At 40.2% G+C, this 18,283-nt stretch overlaps 1 protein-coding gene across 2 annotated transcripts in view; it reads right to left on the reverse strand.

Moving 5' to 3' along the window:
• The window catches only part of TNKS (tankyrase), a 239,391-nt gene that overhangs the window by 71,403 nt on the left and 149,705 nt on the right, over window positions 1-18,283 (reverse strand). For both annotated transcript variants that reach the window (XM_056569535.1, XM_056569527.1), the window contains exons 7-9: window positions 7,127-7,193; window positions 5,749-5,935; window positions 1,048-1,169 (exon numbers count right to left, since the gene is read on the reverse strand). In XM_056569535.1, the coding sequence (XP_056425510.1) occupies window positions 1,048-1,169; window positions 5,749-5,935; window positions 7,127-7,193 (376 nt within the window). The remainder of the gene's footprint in view (window positions 1-1,047; window positions 1,170-5,748; window positions 5,936-7,126; window positions 7,194-18,283) is intronic.

An 18,283-nucleotide genomic window follows, 5' to 3' on the forward strand; every position in this document is an offset into this window, starting at 1 on the left:
TTTGGGTTCATTTCTGGCTTCTCCCAGTCTGCTTTCTGGGAGCACATGGCAAGGTGAACGTATTGGTCTATTCACACTGGTGTTGCGCTGTGCCATGGCCATTGTTAGTGTGGCACTGGTTTGACCCAGAGACAGAGGCTACCACAGGCTGCAGTGGGGCTGCTGGAACACTGGGTCTTTCCTTCTATGGGCACTGTGTCACGGCAGCGGCGATCAATGCCACACCATTTTAAAATGGGGACCTACCTGAACCAGGTTGCGGTGAAGTGGCAAGTGGGTGTGTACACTTTGATCAAAATGTATACTAACTACTTGATGTTCATTTTTGTAAGATAAATTTTTGCTGAGAAGCAATGTATCAATATATGGATGTGTGGGCATGTCTTTCTTCTTAATTTGTGCTCTATTCTTTTAATATCTTTGTAATTGTTCGGTAGGTAAGAATTGCCAGCTGGTCGACGACACAAAGGCGTGTAAATAGGGTTGATATTCCAGGAAGTGTACTAAAAGAGTAGTAGATGCATGGAACAAACTTCTTGCAGATGTGGTTGATAAATCTACAGTAAGTAAATGTAAGCATGCCTGGGATTAATTTATATCTATCCTAATGATAAAAATGAAGCAATAGACCGGACTAGATGGGCTATTTGTTTTTCTCTGCCCACAATGTTCCTCAAAACCCCCCAACAGGTCATGTCTTCAGGATTTCCTTAGTCTTTCACAGGTGATATAATTGTGGTGATGCCTGATTCACTGACCAGAATTATATCACCTGTGAAAGACTAAGGAAATCCAGAAAACATGACCTGTTGGGGGCGCTTGAGGACCACGCTTGAGAAACACTGCTCTAAGTCTTCTTCACAAAAGTCACACTGTGAAAGGTGGAATCCAAGTTGAGTATCAAACAAAGTTATGCTTCCCTATGTTAGTACTTTGGCATCGCTACTCAGGTTTCAGTCAACAAATGATGGTGATTACTATGCAGTAAAATTTAAATAATGCCATCATCCCTCTAAAAGAAGTAGAACCCAAGCCATCTGTTCTTACCAGTGCAGTCTCGTGTGACTGCGGCTGCTTAAAATTGATGATCTCCAAAGCAAGTGTCTTCTTCACTTTGGCCAGGTCTGCCTCCCTGGCAGCTTGCAGCAAAGAATGTCCTTTGAATTCATCTGCAATTTAAACAGGTTGGAAATGTAGGAAATAAATTACGGTATTTGAGAACACAAACAGATGTGTACCAAAGGTATTAAATGGTACAATAAACAAAATATTAAAAAGAGAAGGAGATAAAAGATATACGAGAGGGAAGCCAGTGATAAGAAAGATAAAAGAGCCTGAAGCAGAGAGAAGTAAGAGAGTGAAAGAAACCGAGAAAAAAGAAACAGTTAAGAGAATAGGTTTTATTCTTTCAAGTTTCAATTTTCTACTGTATTAACAATGCATTTGGAAAGTCTTCTGACCAGTTAAAATTTTTTCACACCTTATGTTGCGGCCTTGTACTAAAATCAATTTAATTGAAAACTGCATTTTAGAATTTTTAGTAAATTTGTTAAAAGGGGTTATCTGGCATTAGGGAAATCCAAACTATGCTCTTATGTGTGAATTCAGATAAAGAAAAAACAGGCACGGTCGCAAATCTACAACATGCAAAGTGATCTAAGGCATCTCAGCAAAATGTATTAGACTAACAGGTTGTTAAAGTACTTGATAATCATGAAGTGCAAGCCCGGTAACCACATCACAACCACCTACCACCTGCAAGTAGCCGGTCCCTAACATGCCTAGCATAAAATGGCGCTGCACCGAAGCACCGCAACATCAGTGCCCACAGCGGGAATGACCCACTGGTAGAGCAGCCCAAGTGCCGCACCTCCCCACAGACACAGCGCCGTGGCAGCAATGGGCGCCACACAAAGCAGCACCAGTGTAAATAGGTGACAAAGCTCATTTACCATGTGCTCCCAGTCAAAGACAGGGAGACTGCCAGAAAGAACAGGACTCTCTGTAATTTATATATGCTCCCACGTGTGCAATGCTCAGGAAAAGGATCACAGCTGGGACGCAATAAGGCAGGAGTGGGGTAAAGGATTTACTATTTATTTTTTTTATATCCCAATGGGCATAGTTTAACCTGTTGGGGACAAAAGGCGTACCTACACGCCCTCAGCCCGCTCCCTGTCTATCATAGCGGGTCGGGCCTGGCACCTAGCAACGCCCTGGACCCGTGGCTAATAGCGAGCGGCACTGATTGCTGTGCCGTGTGCCATTAACCCGTTGAACGCCACATCTAAAGTGAAAGTAAACCATTGCCGGATAGCTTAGGGGGCTGTTCAGGATCGCCGCGAAATCGCGGCATCCCGAACAGCTTACAGGACAGCAGGAGGGTCCCTATCTGCCTCCTCGCTGTCCGATCACCGAATGACTACTCAGTGCCTGAGATCCAGGCATGAGCATTCAAGTGGCAGAATCATTGATCAATGGTTTCCTATGAGAAACCATTGATCAATGTAAAAGATCAGTGTGTGCAGTGTTATAGCCCCATATGGGAGATATAACATTGCAAAAAAAAGTGAAAAAAAAAAGTAAATAAAGATCATTTAACCCCTTCCCTAATAAAAGTTTGAATCACACCCCATTTCCCATTAAAAAAAAAGTGTAAAAATAAACGTGTGGTATCGCCGCGTGCGGAAATGTCCGAGTTATAAAAATATATTGTTAATTAAACCATACGGTCAATGGCGTATGCGCCAAAAAATTCCAAAGTCTAAAATAGCGTATTTTTGGTCACTTTTTATATACTGAAAAAATGAATAAAAAGTGATCAAAAAGTCTGATCAATACATAAAACGGTACCACTAAAAACTTCAGATCACTGTGCAAAAAATTAGCCCTCATACCGGCCCGTATGCTGAAAAATAAAAGCGAAAAATGTACTGCGTAGAAAAGGAAGCCCCTAAATTTACAAAATGGATTTTTTCTTCAATTTTTTTGCACAATGATTTTTTTTTCCATTTCGCTGTAGATTTTTGGGTAAAATAACTGATGCCATTACAAAGTAGAATTGGTGGCGCAAAAAATAAACCAAAATATGGATTTTCAGGTGCAAAATTTAAAGGGTTATGATTTTTAAAAGATAAGAAGGAAAAAACTAAAGTGCAAAAACGAAAAACCCTCCTTCCCCAGTTTTTTATGCTTTATCGGCTAAGAGACCTTAAGTAGACCAGTAACAGTCATTCTAAAATAATGTTTTTACTTTGGGGTATTGAAAGGAGATTAATGTAGGAAGACAATTTATTTTTTATTTTTGCACAAGGCCTTAAGGACACTGCCCATTTTATTTTTGCTTTTTCTCCTCCCCATCTTCTAAAAAGAATAACTCCTTTATATTTCCATCCACAGACCCATATGAAGGCTTGTCTTTTGCATGACCAGTTGTCCTTTGTAATGACATCACTCAGTTTGCCATAAAATGTATGGCGCAACCAAAAAAATATGTACACTTTACAGTAAAAATGACATTTCTTTATAACGTGGGTCAATGCTATGGTTAAAACCCATGGATATTACTGTGGGTAATACCCACGGTTACATGCTTTTCTATTATTGTACTGCTTTAAAATCTCAAACTTTTTTTTTTTTAAACAACATTAATATGTTTAAAATCCCTATTTTGACCACCTATAAATTTTTCATATGAGGGCTCATATTTTGCGCTGTGAACTGTAGTTTTTATCGGTACTACTTTTGCGTATATGTAACTTGCGCTTTTTGTTACAAAAAAGCAGCAATTTGGGAATTTTTTTTTTTTTTTTTACGTTTATGCCATTCATCTTACGGGAGCATTAACATTATGTTTTTATATTTTCGTGGCAAGCGGCAATACCTAATAGGTTTATTAATAATTTTATTTACACTTTTTGGGGTAAAATGGACCATTTACATTTTTATTGGGGGAAAAGCTTTTTTTTTTTTTTTTTAAACACTTTTTACGTCCTCATAGGGGACTGCTAAATTAGACTGCTAATACTGTTCATTGCTGCACTGAACAGTATTATCGGCGATCTTCTCTGGTCTGCTTGATGTCAGACCAGAAAAGATGACCCTGGTATGACAGCTGGAGCAGGTAAGGGGACCTCCGGCCACCATGTTGGATAATCGGATACTCGCAGACGTGCTGCGTGAGATATGATGATCCATTTCAAGCCTGCATTGCTGCAGATGCCGTGATCTGTACTGATCACGGCACCTGAGAGGTTAATGGCGGACATCAGCGTGATTGCTGATGTCCGCCATTACCAGCGGGTCCCTGGCTGCTGATAGCAGCTGGGACCTGCCATGCATGATGGGAGCACTAGTCCGGTGCTCATGTCATGTACAGGATGTAAATGTATGTCCTGGTGTGTTAACTACCTGGTCACCAGGACATACATTTACGTCCTGTGTCCTTAAGGGGATAAAGAAGTTGTCTCATGTAGCAATTTTTATTCCATAATGCCCAGGCTGCGTGCTTAAAACCAAGAGGACTGACCTGCTACAGCTCCCCCGGTATTTCACTCTGCACCTCTGCTGCCGGTTTCTTCCTGGTCAGAATGTCACCATACCTGTCAGCAAATCGCCAGTCGCAGTGAGGTCCCGCCCCGGCCTAGGCTTAGTGGCAGTGTGATGCATAACATTGCCTCTAAGCCTATCAACGGCCAAGGTGGAACATTGCTGCAGCCAGTAATTTGCTGAACACAACTGGACCAGAAAAAGAGACGTCAGCAGAGGAGCAGAGCAAGACGCCGGGACATAGGCGGAGTGGCGACAGGTGAGTCCGCTTTTTTGTTTTATTTGCAGGAAGCCTGGGCATTTTTTTTTTTATTGCTACATGAGATATCTCCTTTAATATAACAAATTGTGAAAAAAATGAAAGGATCTGAAACTTTTCTAAATGTATTGTATTCAATTCCCAATCTCTTAAAATAGATACTCCTTTATACTTTTTTCAGTGTAGATCATTACATTACATTGATTGACACACTTATTAAGGTAAATACATTCTAGAACTCTATTACTGCAGTTTTTAATCATTTTCATGAAGAGGTAATTCCAAGTTATATTGCTGAGCCTCAAATATGGCAAACTATATATGTTGTTTAACTCAGTGCATGAGAATTGGAAAGAGGGTTGGATTGGAACTTTGTTCACGTGTGTGTTCTTTAAGTACTGCATTTATATTGGGGGACATTTATGAAGGCATTTAGAGCCTTACTACATAAACAGCCTTACGTAGGAAACTTTCAGTTTTCACTTTGCAGTGGTCACGAATTTGTGATGTGCGAAAGTTGCAAAAAAAAAGTTGCAAACCCCTTACAAAAAGTTGCAAGTTTGCTCCATGTCTTGGAATACAAAACTCCCTTACATGAGCAAATTTTAAAAGTCGCAAAAAGTTTGCCTATGTGCTCCAAATTGATCAACCCTCTGTGATAGTATGATAAATATGTAGCACATAAGCAAAAAAAATAAATAAAAATTAAGACTTCAGAACTTGCTTACCAAGACAAACTATGATAAATGTCCCCAATTGTGTTTGACTTGCACAAAATGGTACAGCTAAAGGGCAGAAAGCTGCAGAAGGCCAACATCTAAATGAGTCCCCTTTTGTGCCATTGCAATAGGAACCAATCAGCATACTTTGACATAGCTAAATGTGAACAAAGACTAAAAAGAAAAACAAGCATTTATTAAAACAATCCATGTACCACCTACAGGTTAATCTTTCTTTGAGTTCTGGCGTAGGAGCCATGTCCACTGCACTTTTCCCATGGCAATTGACTAGTGTTGGGTCTGCACCATGACTCAGCAGCAAGGAGCAAACTTCAACCCGATTCTTTGATGCAGCCTCATGTAATGGTGTAAACTGCCAGAGATCCATGGCATTGACACAAGCTCCGTGCTAAAAAAAGAGAACCCACATGTTAGATCATATTTCTTCTAAAGTCTGAATAAACATACTAATCATTAATCCGATGACTTTATTTTCTGATTTTAAATGTTATCAGACAGAATTTATTCAGCTAAAAACAAACAGAACAAATAAAAGACAGACATGATCACAGCAGAGCACAGACTATAGTGAAAACTAATCACTGCACAGAGACCCTGATAAATGTGTCATCATACTACACTGCCCTGCTTAAAGGGGTACTCCACCCCTAGACATCTTATCCCTAACCAAAGGATAGGGGATAAGAAGTCTGATCACGGGGGTCCTGCCGCTGGGGACCTCTGCAATATAGCATGCGGCACCCACCTGTTTCTGCTCCAGAAGCACTGGAGGGTCTGGGTCCCATCCAAGGAAACGGAAATTCGTGACGCCACACCCCGTCCCCTCAATGCAAGTCAATGGGAGGGGGTGTGACGGCAGTCACGCCCCCTCCCATAGACTTGCATTGAGGGGACGGGGTGTGACTTCACACGAGGCAGAGTCGTGACATCACAGACTTCCATTCCGGTGGTCGGGACCCAGACCCTCCATCGCTTCCGGAGCAGAAACAGGTGGGTGCCGCATGCTATATTGCGGGGGTCCCCAGCAGCTGGACCACCACGATCAGACATCTTATCCCCTATCCTTTGGATAGGGGATAAGATGTCTAGGGGTGGAGTACCCCTTTAAGAGGTCCACTTTACTATTAGCCTAAACAAACAGCACAAAACAATACTGTACTGACTATTCGAGTATGACAAAAAATACATTGCATTCATGAGGAGGTACTATAAAACAAAGCTGACAAGTGAGCTGCCGAAAACATCAGGCTACTCTACTGGCGTGTGTTAAAAACAGACTATTTCATGATAGTAACAAAATATTTAAAATATGAGCATTATCACTTTTCACGTGTAATGCATTGTTTAAATGTGTGTTCACAAATTCTGAGTTTTACAATGAACTTGACTAGTTTTATGATGCGGTTTTAGGCTGGGTAGCTCACACGGGTGATTAAGAAGTTGTATCAAAGCTTCACTTTCAGTTTAACTTAGGACAACGCATTTTGGCAAAGACCCTATGAGTTTGTCAAGTCACATAATTAGAATTACAGTGTGTAAATTTCACCGTTAGGCAACCTACATTGCAACAACTACCCACCTTAAGTAATAATTCTGTAACTTCAAAGTGTCCATAGGAACAAGCATTATGCAGAGGCACAAGCCCGCTATAAGGTAGTGAAAAAAAAAATATACAGTTAAGTAAACCATAGTAATAAATGTACAATAAAAGAAATGACACTGTCAGCATTGTCTGTAAATGGAGAAATCAACAAAGCCCGGCTTGTGCTAGTGAGACTGCTTATGCTTAAAGTCACTAGTCTAAACTTAAACAAGGCAGTCTTTAAATACAGTTTGATATATCTGGTGCATCTGTAGATCGTTTTCGTAAATCCCCCCTCAGTGTATGCTTCAGTGTCAAGAACATACTTCATTTAGCATTTAGTTGCATTGCATAAACTGTACTAACTACTCTCTAAGGACCTTAAATGGAATGGTTGTTCAGTAGTTTCAAAGGAATATCCAACAAATAAATATTATAAGACAGGTGTATGTCTGGCTCTTGGCCCCCCACCAAGCTGAAGGTGTAGGTACTCCGTTTTCCATGTTTTTATTTATTAATGTTTTGAAGGATGAATTAAATGATTTCTATAGATTCTATAGAGTAATTACTTTTTCTATACTGAAAGAAATAAAAATCTGCAGCATTTATGTATGGAAATCTGCAGCAGAAAATCTACATAAAAACTGGGCAGCTATGCAAATTACAATTAAAACAGACTTTCCACTGAAGGCAATGGAGAAAGGATAAAAGTCATGATGAGTTTGTCGCAAAGCCCTCATTTACTCTACAAACATAAACCAGCCCAGATCTGGCTTACGAAAACGCATTTAAAAAAAGGTCAGACATTTTATTTTTGCCACATGTTAAAGTGTTGCAAAAAAATGAATAAATAAATCACAGAAGGAAACAGAATGTGCACCACATCAGAAATCCTGTTTTTATTGCACTGTGCAGATTTAAAATTTATAGAAATCATTTTATAAACCATAAAGGCAGAATTTTCTTTGTTTGAACAAACCCTTAGACATTTTCATTAATCTCCCCTGTATAGATCCAGTGTTTTAAAGTGTCCCTGTCATTTGACAAAACTTTTGGCATGTTGCAGAGATATGTCACAAGTTTTGACAAATCAGGGGGCTCTGTTCTGAGACCTTCAGTGATTGCTAGGTGAACCTGTGATCACGCACTTCACTCTCAGAATGTAGACAAGCTATGATGTACTCTGAAATACTATGAAAGGGCTGGATCTACAGCTTGTGCTGCCTTAGGCACTGGGTTGCACACACGCCATTGGGTGACAAACGTCAACTTTTTTTTATGCAGATCTGTGACAAATACTCAAGAGGATTTTGTAGTAGATACACTGTGGATCTCACCGTTATACGCAACAAGTGGTGAAATCAATCCCAAAAGTCACAACAGTACTTCTGACTCATATTGATTAAACCAAACATTGTTTTGTTATTCTACGTGCTAGAGAAAAAAAGAAAAAGGCAAGTTATGTTGGCACTGCTAGCCCTGCTTCCTGTGACTCCCTTACTCACTTCAAACTGCGGCTTATGTCAGGAAGGTGTGCATGAATGGTGGTGCTCTTATGTAGAAATATAGCTTCATACAACAATGTCCATAGAAAGAAAAATTCACCATTTCTTCAATGCTTCCTTCTTATTCTTAGGTTCGTGCAGGTAAATCGGCTCCACGCTAGTGCTTTGATGATTACAGCTGTTTCTTTCCATTCAGGAACTTCAACAGATCATTTCTGCTCTCCTGTGCATGTGACTGTTATATGTATCACCTCTTGTGACGTTGTGAACAGGTGAGTAGAAAAAAATCTAACAAATAGTGTAATATATAACAAGACAATATTAACACTATTAAGAGTGCATAGTTGCAGGCATAGAACTATTTGTTACTATTTACTCCAAGCTAGAGAAATACTGCCATTAGAGATGAGCGAAGTTACAGTATTTCGATTCATCACGAACCTCGCGGCTCGGCAGTTGATGACTTTTCCTGCATAAATTAGTTCAGCTTTAAGGTGCTCCGGTGGGCTGGAAAATGTGGATACAGTCCTAGGAGAAATTCATGGGTTTACAAAAAGTAGAAATAAGAGACGGGCAAAATGTAATGAAAAAACTAAGAGAAATAGAAGCTAGATGGATTTTACGGACTGGGGCACAAGAAACAAAAGGGTTAAATTATCAAATTGATATGGCAGTATTTCTCTAGCTTGGAATAAATAGTAACAAATAGTTCTATGCCTGCAAATATGCGCTTTTAATAGTGTTAATATTGTCTTGTTATATATTACACTATTTGTTAGATTTTTTTCTACTCGCCTGTTCACGACGTCAAGAGGTGATACATATAACAGTCACGTGCACAGGAGAGCAGAAATGATCTGCTGAAATTCCAGAATGGAAAGTAACAGCTGTAATCATCAATGCACTAGCGTCAAGCACATCGGTGCGGCATGGAGCCGATTTACCTGCATGAACCTAAGAATAAGAAGGAAGCATTGAAGAAATGGTGAGTCGCCTGTGAATCTTTCTTACTATGGACATAATTGTTTTGTTATTGTATCCAAACCCCAGCATGGCGATGAAGGCAGCAGCTGAAAATATTTTGTGACAAATATGGGCAGGTATGGCTTTTCATGGAAACATTAGTTTTAAAACCCAGTTTTAAAACCCAGTGAGAATAAGCTAAATGGTCATTTGGGCTCAGTGAGAGAGGCATTTGTGCGGACCACCACACACACCATTCCTGGCAGGTTTAAAATAATGTCCCTGAATTGCTGTAGAATTTCAGAGAGAATCATAACTACTTATCTTAAAGGAGAAAGTTTCTGTTTCATGCTGTCTGTATGATACCACTGACGGGTTCACTTTAATAATAAATGCCGCCTTCCCTTTTAATATAGCTAAATATCTAGCAAATGACTGTTTGAACTTGTATGAATACAATAACAAAAAAATATATAAAATAAAATAAATATTGCCTATTAAAAAACTAATGACTTGACAACAAATATACTTAAAGGGGTTTTCCACCATAAGGTGATTTTAGTACATACCTGACAGACAGTAATGGACATGATTAGGAAGGATCTGCGCTTCTCTTGGGGCTAAATGGCTGTGTTGTGAGATTACCATAACACTGTGGCTAGCTGTTTGTGAACCAGTATTTCCTGTTTGACTTCTTTTTTTGACTACAAATCCCACAATTCCATATTCCTCACTCCTACACATCAGCCACCCACCCAATGAAACATAAATGTGCTGCATCCATTCAAATCAGTGTGGTTTTCAATCAGGGTGCCTACAGCTGTTGCATTAGTTGCAGATTGATCCCTCCACCCATTGAAGCCGACAGGCTCCCTGTCATCAGCTGACTAGTGAGTCAGGTTTCGGCCGCATTGCAAGCTGGGAAAAATCTGAGACAACAGTCATTTTGTATGCTGTTAAAACTAAATATTGGAGTGAAAATCACAGAAGAATTGTGAAAAACCATCACACACAGGTACAGACACTATATTATGAACTACACTAACTTTACAGCCCCTGGAGCATAGTCAAATAAAAAAAATCCTGGAGTCTTGGCAGGGCTAGATAATTGGATCCTATATCTACACACACAATTCAAAGAGGGCCTAGGTGGTGCTCTTACTGTGAGGTTCCCCTTTCCTCACATCTTGGACAAATAATGCGATGTACCACAAAATTATTGCAAACATTTTTCTTCTTATAGATAAGTTTTGCAAAACAATACCATTTTGTGCATACAAAAACTCACAGGAGGAGATTTATGAAGCTTTTTAGTCATCTTTTATTCTATGTTCATCGCATAAATTGTTGCACATGGTGTATTTGTGCAAAATTTGTGCGACTTTTTGTGAAGTATTTTTTTTTTATTTTTTTACAGTGATTGCTGAATTATGAAGGTTTTCGCAAAACCCACAATTACACCATAAACATACACCAGACCAGACCAGGCTTAAGAAGTGATTTTGATGATTGGAGATTTAGGAAAGGAGGCGTCCAATGTGTTTACATACCTAATAATATTGTTGTAGTTTGTGCTGTGTAAAAAAAATTTCAGGGTTGGAAATTAGTGTCTATAGGGTGCCCAGTGGCCCCTAGTGTAGCAAATATTTTTATGAACGTTTCTGAAAACAGCATTTTGAGCAAGTGGACACCGAGACCACATTGAGGTTTTGTGGCGTGGTTTAGGAATGGTGTGGTGCTAATGTGAAAAAGTTCATACAAACTAAAACATTTCTTGAACATTTGAATAAACATGGATGGATGGATGTAAGAATTAACACAGCCTCGTCATTGCTGTATTCTTAAAACCAATGGATTGCAACAGTTTGTTGCATAGGGACAGTTATGCTCCTCAGGTGTTCAGAGGATTTTCAGCAGCGAAGAGGAATACGATTAGAAACATCTTCCACCGAAATCCTGATTCCGGCCGCTGCCGAAAGAATTGACATGTCGGTGGAATCTACTCAAAAATGCATTGGCGTCTATGGAGACGGTGCATTTCCGAGCGGTCCTAGCACTGGCATATTCTGCCATATTTTTCGGGCAGACATTCCGCAAATTAACCACCATGTGAATATGGCCTCAGAAAGAAGTAGTGAGGAAAATAGGTTATGAAGTAAGACAAACACCTGTAAGTAAAGCTAGAGAAAGGAAAGGGAAAAACTGTAAATTGAAGGAGTCAAAAATAGCTTATTTCTTCTTACGATGGTCATGCTGCTCCAACACACTAACTGCTGCAACACACTAACTGTTGCAAAGGGAACCAAAATATGGGGTAATGTTCAAAGACCATCCTCCGATGATTTATAAACAAGCAGGAACAGCAGCTAAACAGATAGATCAAATGAACATAAAAATAGGATCAAATCCAGTATGATATATATAGATATAGATATATATATAGATATAGATATAGATATATATAGATATAGATATATATAGATATATATAGATATAGATATATATAGATATAGATATATAGAGATAGATATATAGAGATAGATATATAGAGATAGAGATATAGAGATAGAGATATAGATATAGAGATATAGATATAGAGATATAGATAGAGATATAGATATAGAGATATATATAGAGAGATATATATAGAGAGATATATATCTCTCCCCCTCTCCCCCTCTCTCTCTCTCTCTCTCTCTCTCTATAGAGAGAGAGAGAGAGAGAGAGAGATATATATATATATAGAGAGAGATATATAGAGATATATATATATATGTTACAGTGAATGTGAAAAGTTCTATGTAGGACAAACAGCCAGACAAATTTAAGTGAGTTTGAATGGATACAGATCAAACATAAGAAAAGGATAGAAAAAGACAATGAGAGAAAGTTTGGAGAGACAACAATCACTCGCTATTTTATGGAAGCGAAACAAGATGTCAGAACTACAGTGCCTAGTGTTATAAGAGGGACAAACAAAAAGAGATCCAAAAAAATAAAAATAAAGTAAAACAAAAGTTTTTTTTAGATCTAAAGGTTGGAGACAATAGAACATAAGGGTCTAAATGAAGAGTGTAACTAAGATTTTCCTGTAGTATAATATCTGCTAGAATATACTTTACTATATGTAAACACTAATAGGAGGCATGTCATGCATAGTAGGTAACAGAATCATAAACCAAACAAGTTAATTGCACTACATAACAACATATCTTTATAAAGTAACTACAGTAACCAAAGATCTTACATGTATGTACTCAGTAGATCATGGCGTTCTCACTGCAGACAGGTTAATAAAGAATAACGTCCATACAGATTTTAAGATTTATTAGGCCCCTTTCATACTATACATTCATTCGTTTTAAAGATCCATTATAATGTTCCGTTATGAAAACCCTGAAAATTGGTCGTTTAATGGGCGTTAAAAAATCCCATTATAGTCTATAATGGAAGAAGGAAGAAAAAGGACCCTTGAAGACGGCACTGCTAACTCTGGTATGAAGCGAAGCCAAGGATACTGGAAAAGTCCTCTGCAGAACATTTTATTGTACAAAAATAAAAAACGGATAGGATGACGCGTTTCGGGAGGATCCCTCCCTTCCTCAGATCAGGATGACATAACAGCATTAACAGGTTTATATGGTCCCAAAATGTGCGCCAAAAAACAAGGGGGAGGAGTCAGCAGAGTACAGGTAAAAATACAGTATAAAGTGCAAAACATAGACACAGCACAATACATATAAGAGGCATCTCTAAAAACATATATTTATGAAGTTTTAATGTAAAAAGGATGCAGGGTTAGTAAGCAGGTGTGTTTATTATAAACCACTGTTGAACCGCAGTGGGCCGGAAGTGGCCCATCGCGCCGTGTGAACGGAAGCTCTGTGCAGCCTCCTATGTTAGACTGCGGCCGGCTAGTTGCTGAGGATGCGTTGCTAAGCAGGAGAGCCATGTGATTGTCAGTCAGCCAATCAGATGGCGAGGTGGGAGCAATGCTCGTCCGTCCGTGCAAGCAGACTGTCAGCTCGCAGATCGCAATGACAGCGAGCGCTGGGCCGGGGTGGAAGGGAAATAAAGCGCGAGGGAAGGAAAGGTGTGAACGGGGAGAGATGAGATAAGAGAGATGGATGTGGGATGAAAGCTGGCAGAATGTGAATATCAATCATGGCATTAGAGTGCAGGCAGGATGTCTGACAGGTGGTCAGTATTGTGTGCAAGGGACACACAGCATGTAGAGGCATAAACGAACCATATATATGCGGAGTATATAGATTAGAGTGTATGGTGTATAAAATGCATGCTAGCATGATGTAGAAATAGGAAAAAAGACCTTAATATGGGGGCTATTTACTTAGGGAAGTCAGGGTAGATAATATAGGAGGGAGATGTCTGTGTTACATAATACTAATTCATTAACAAAAGAATAAATATTAAAAATGACTCCTCAATTTGTCAAGAAAGGAAGCAAAAATACGTAGAAGGATACTATAGTAGTAGTAGTGATAAAAATTATAATACATAGAGATAAATAATGAATAATAATAATAGTAATCCATAAAGATAATATTGATAAAAAAGGTAAATAGAAAATTGTGTAATAGTTATAATATGGACCATAATACAAGGACCCACATAATATTAAAACCATACAGCAGTGGTATACAGGGGTATAATAAAAAAGTATCAAATAATAATGAATAATAAAAATACTAAAAAGAGTGTTAGATAGAGCATAGTACAGGGGCCCACGGGGACATATGGGCCAGTGTGTATTTAAAGGGAACATTCAATCATTTCGTTAAGGCCAGAGGGGGTCAGGGTTTGTAGTTTATATATCCAGTAATTATCTCTCCTACGGAGGGTGTCAAATCTATGTGGGTTGTCTGTAGATATTTGTTCTATGGGGTGATGGAAATAACATTGAAATTGCGGTTATGGAGTTCAGAAATGTGTTTGGAGACGCTGTGAAGGAGGAAACCATTGGTGGCGTTGTTTCTATGTTTAGTACCGTATTTTTCGCCGTATAAGACGCACTTTTTCTTCCCCAAAACTGGGGGGGGGGGGGTGGGTGATGGGGGGGGGGGGGGGGATAGTCTGTGCGTCTTATACGGCGAATACACCCCTATCGCGGCAGTTCCTGCGGCCATCAACGGCCGGGACCCATGGCTAATACAGGACATCACCGATCGCGGTGATGCCCTGTATTAACCCTTCAGACGCGGCGATCAAAGCTGACCGCCGCGCGTCTGAAGGGAAAGTGACACTAACCCGGCTGTTCAGTCGGGCTGTTCGGGACCACCGCGATTTTACCACGGCGGTCCCGAACAGCCCGACTGAATAGCCGGGTTAGAGCGTACAGGACACCGGGAGGGATCTTACCTGCCTCCTCTGTGTCTTCTCCGTTCAGGGATCCCCTGTATGGCCCACGCTCTCCTTCTTCGTCATCACGTCGTCGCGTACGTGCGTCGGCGTGCATATCGACGTGATGGCGGCGACGGAGAGCGAGGATACCCGGCCGGCAGCAGAGACGTTCCAGAGTGACAGGGACACGGCGACAGCGATGGAACAACATCCAAGGCAGTGGTGACGGGTCCGGAGCGATGGGGACACGTGAGTATTACCTCCTATGCAGTGGTCTTCAGTCTGCGGACCTCCAGATGTTGCAAAACTACAACTCCCAGCATGCTGGGAGTTATAGTTTTGCAACATCTGGATGTCCGCAGGTTGAAGGCCACTACTGGGTTCAAAATCTTAAATTTTTTAGATTTTGCACCTAAAAATAGGGTGCGTCTTATACGCCGGTGAGTCCTATAGGGCGAAAAATACGGTAATTCTTTCTCGTAGACACCTGATGGTCCTCCCTACATATTGAACACCACATTGGCATTCGAGCAGATAGACAACATATTGGGAGGAACAGTTTAAAAGGGTTTTAATGGAGAAGGTTTCACTCGTGGTTATAGATGTGAATGTCTTGGCTCGGTGATTAAGATTAGCACAGCATTTACAGCGAGCGTGCCCACATCCATAAGCACCAGTAGTGGAGAGGAAACTCATGGGTTGTGGGTTGCGGGCTTTTAATCTACTTGGAGCTACAATATTACGCAGGGTCTTACCTCGCCTGTGTGTAATACCGGGTTTTTTGAAAGTATCTATGTTTTGCACTTTATACTGTATTTTTATCTGTACTCTGCTGACTCCTCCCCCTTGTTCTTGGCGCCCATTTTGGGACCATATAAACCTGTCAATGCTGTTATCAAGTCATCCTGATCTGAGGAAGAGAGGGGTCTTCCCGAAATGCGTCATCCTATCAGTTTTTTATTTTTGTACAATAAAATGTCCTGCTGAGGACTTTTCCAATATCCCTGGCTTCGCTTCATCCTTCATACCAGAGCTAGCAGCGCCGTCTTCAAGGGTCCTTTTTCTGCCTTCTTCCATTATCCACTCCAGGACGACTCAGTCTTCTCCTGCAACCCTTTGGCTCAGCAGCAGCTCGGACCTTTAACACCACATTGTGGGTTACATGCGCAATCACTACTACCATCAGGTGAGCAGCCACCTATAAGCTCCGCGGGGTTGCCCCCCACTCACCACTCTCTGTACCCCTGGGTAATACCACGAGGCGCTGTCCGTCGGTCTTTTTCTTTTCTCCACAGAATCATTATAGTCTATGGGATTTTTACATTATCCGTTTTAACCCTTCATAGCCAGTTATTAATAACAGACGTTATCTTGTATCGGGAGAATGAGTGCATGCACTATTTCTTCCGTTCTTTCTCCCGTCACAAAATAATGTCCATTTTTTAATAACTGGTTATGATGGGTTAAAACAGATAATGTAAAAATCCCATAGACTATAATGGGATTTTGTAACGGCCATTAAACGTCCAATTTTCAGGGTTTTCATTACGGAATATTATAATGGATCTTTAAAACTGATGAATGTATAGTGTGAAAGGGGCCTAATCTTTCATATGTTTATGTAAACGATCTTCATGGTATTTTCATATATGCATGTATTCAGGCAAGTAAATGCCAGTATTCACTGTGCAAGATGTAAAACAGCATACCTCGGTCAGGTGGAGAGACAGGAGTACAAACCTGCCGCGCTACGTTTCAGGGGCACGCCCCCTTAGTCATGCGCACAGGTTTGATTTGGAAGTGGGTTTAAGAATGGTAGCGGCTGGACATAGGTGAGTGGTTAACTCTTTCAGACAAGCGCATATCACAATTCTTCAAAGACCATCCAGGACGTGCTAAAAGTTACAGTTTTCATTCAGCCCTTTCAGTTCCGAAGATTCTAATTCTACAATCCAAAATGTTTCCCTCTTCAGTAAATTCTTTTTATTCACATCCACATTATTGTTCACCTTTACTTCCTCTATAACTTGCCATCTTAGATCGGACGCAGCATGTAAGTGTTCTTTAAAATGCCTGGCCTCAGTTGTCTCTCCGTATTGCGGTACCGCACATTCCACAGATTCTTCATGTGTATAACACCTTATTGCAGACTTATGTTCATCGACTCTAGTTTTAATCATCCGTGCGGTCTGTCCAACAGACGAAACCGCACGGACATTTCAAAAGATAAATCACATTGGTACTGTTGCGTGCGTGATAACCTCTAATAGGGATTTTATGGCCCTTCGTGGGAAGTAAAATGTCACCGCCTTTTATAATGCCATTGCATTGTGTGCAAGAGAGACACAGAAAAGTAAAGATTTTTTCTCGCTGCCATAAATTATTGTTTGTCCTTACGTTTTTTCATAATGTCACTCCTAACCACTCATCTTTCACTTTTTTCATATGTAAACATAGGGGGATCTCTGAACAATGATCCATACTTCTTATAAAGTAGATAGCAATTTCCAATACTTTCTAGTAGTATGTTGGATGATAGATGAACAACATACATAACACATTTACTTTTTTTTCTTTTTAGTGACACAACTGCTTTTAGTTTGTCTTAAAGCATCTCTACTAGTTTCTCCGACTTACGTCCATATCTTTTCTACCATTTTTTTTATTGTACCCTTTTGATACAAATTTTAGTTTTGTGTTTTATGTACTCACTATCATTACTTAAAATTTGCCTAGCCCTCACAAATTGGCTTTTGGGGAGCCCATTGAAAACTGTAGGGGCGTCTATGTAGAATACTGTTTTGCAATTAATGTTGTCTCGAAGCCTGTTTCTGTTTTATCTTACCTCCACATCTAGGGAACAGATACTGGGGGAGATTTATCAAAAACCTGTCCAGAGGAAATTTGCTTAGTTGCCCACAGAAACCAATCAGATTGCTTCTTTCATTTTTGAAGAGGCCTCTGAAAAATGAAAGCAGCAATCTGATTGGTTGCTATGGGCAACTCAGCAACTTTTCCTCTGGACAGGTTTTGATAAATCTCCCCCACTAGGCGGATTGTGAGTCAATGTGTGCTTGATCGTATTATGGCAAGAATTTAAAAGAAAACTGTCACATGTTCACTCCCGCACTAATCACAGGTACTGACTGTGCATGTCAGGAAGCGGCACATTTGCAGTGACGACCAGTTAGGAGCAGCGGGGAGAGGGAGAGCCAGAGGGAGGGAGGATGAATATTCATAAGCGGGTGGCACTCTGCGCTGACATCACAGTGCAACTAGGCTCCTGAAAACCCTGCCCGTGCCAGTTATAGCCACATTTGCATAT

The sequence above is a fragment of the Hyla sarda genome, chromosome 1 (genome assembly GCF_029499605.1).
Source record: "Hyla sarda isolate aHylSar1 chromosome 1, aHylSar1.hap1, whole genome shotgun sequence".
NCBI lineage: Eukaryota > Metazoa > Chordata > Amphibia > Anura > Hylidae > Hyla > Hyla sarda.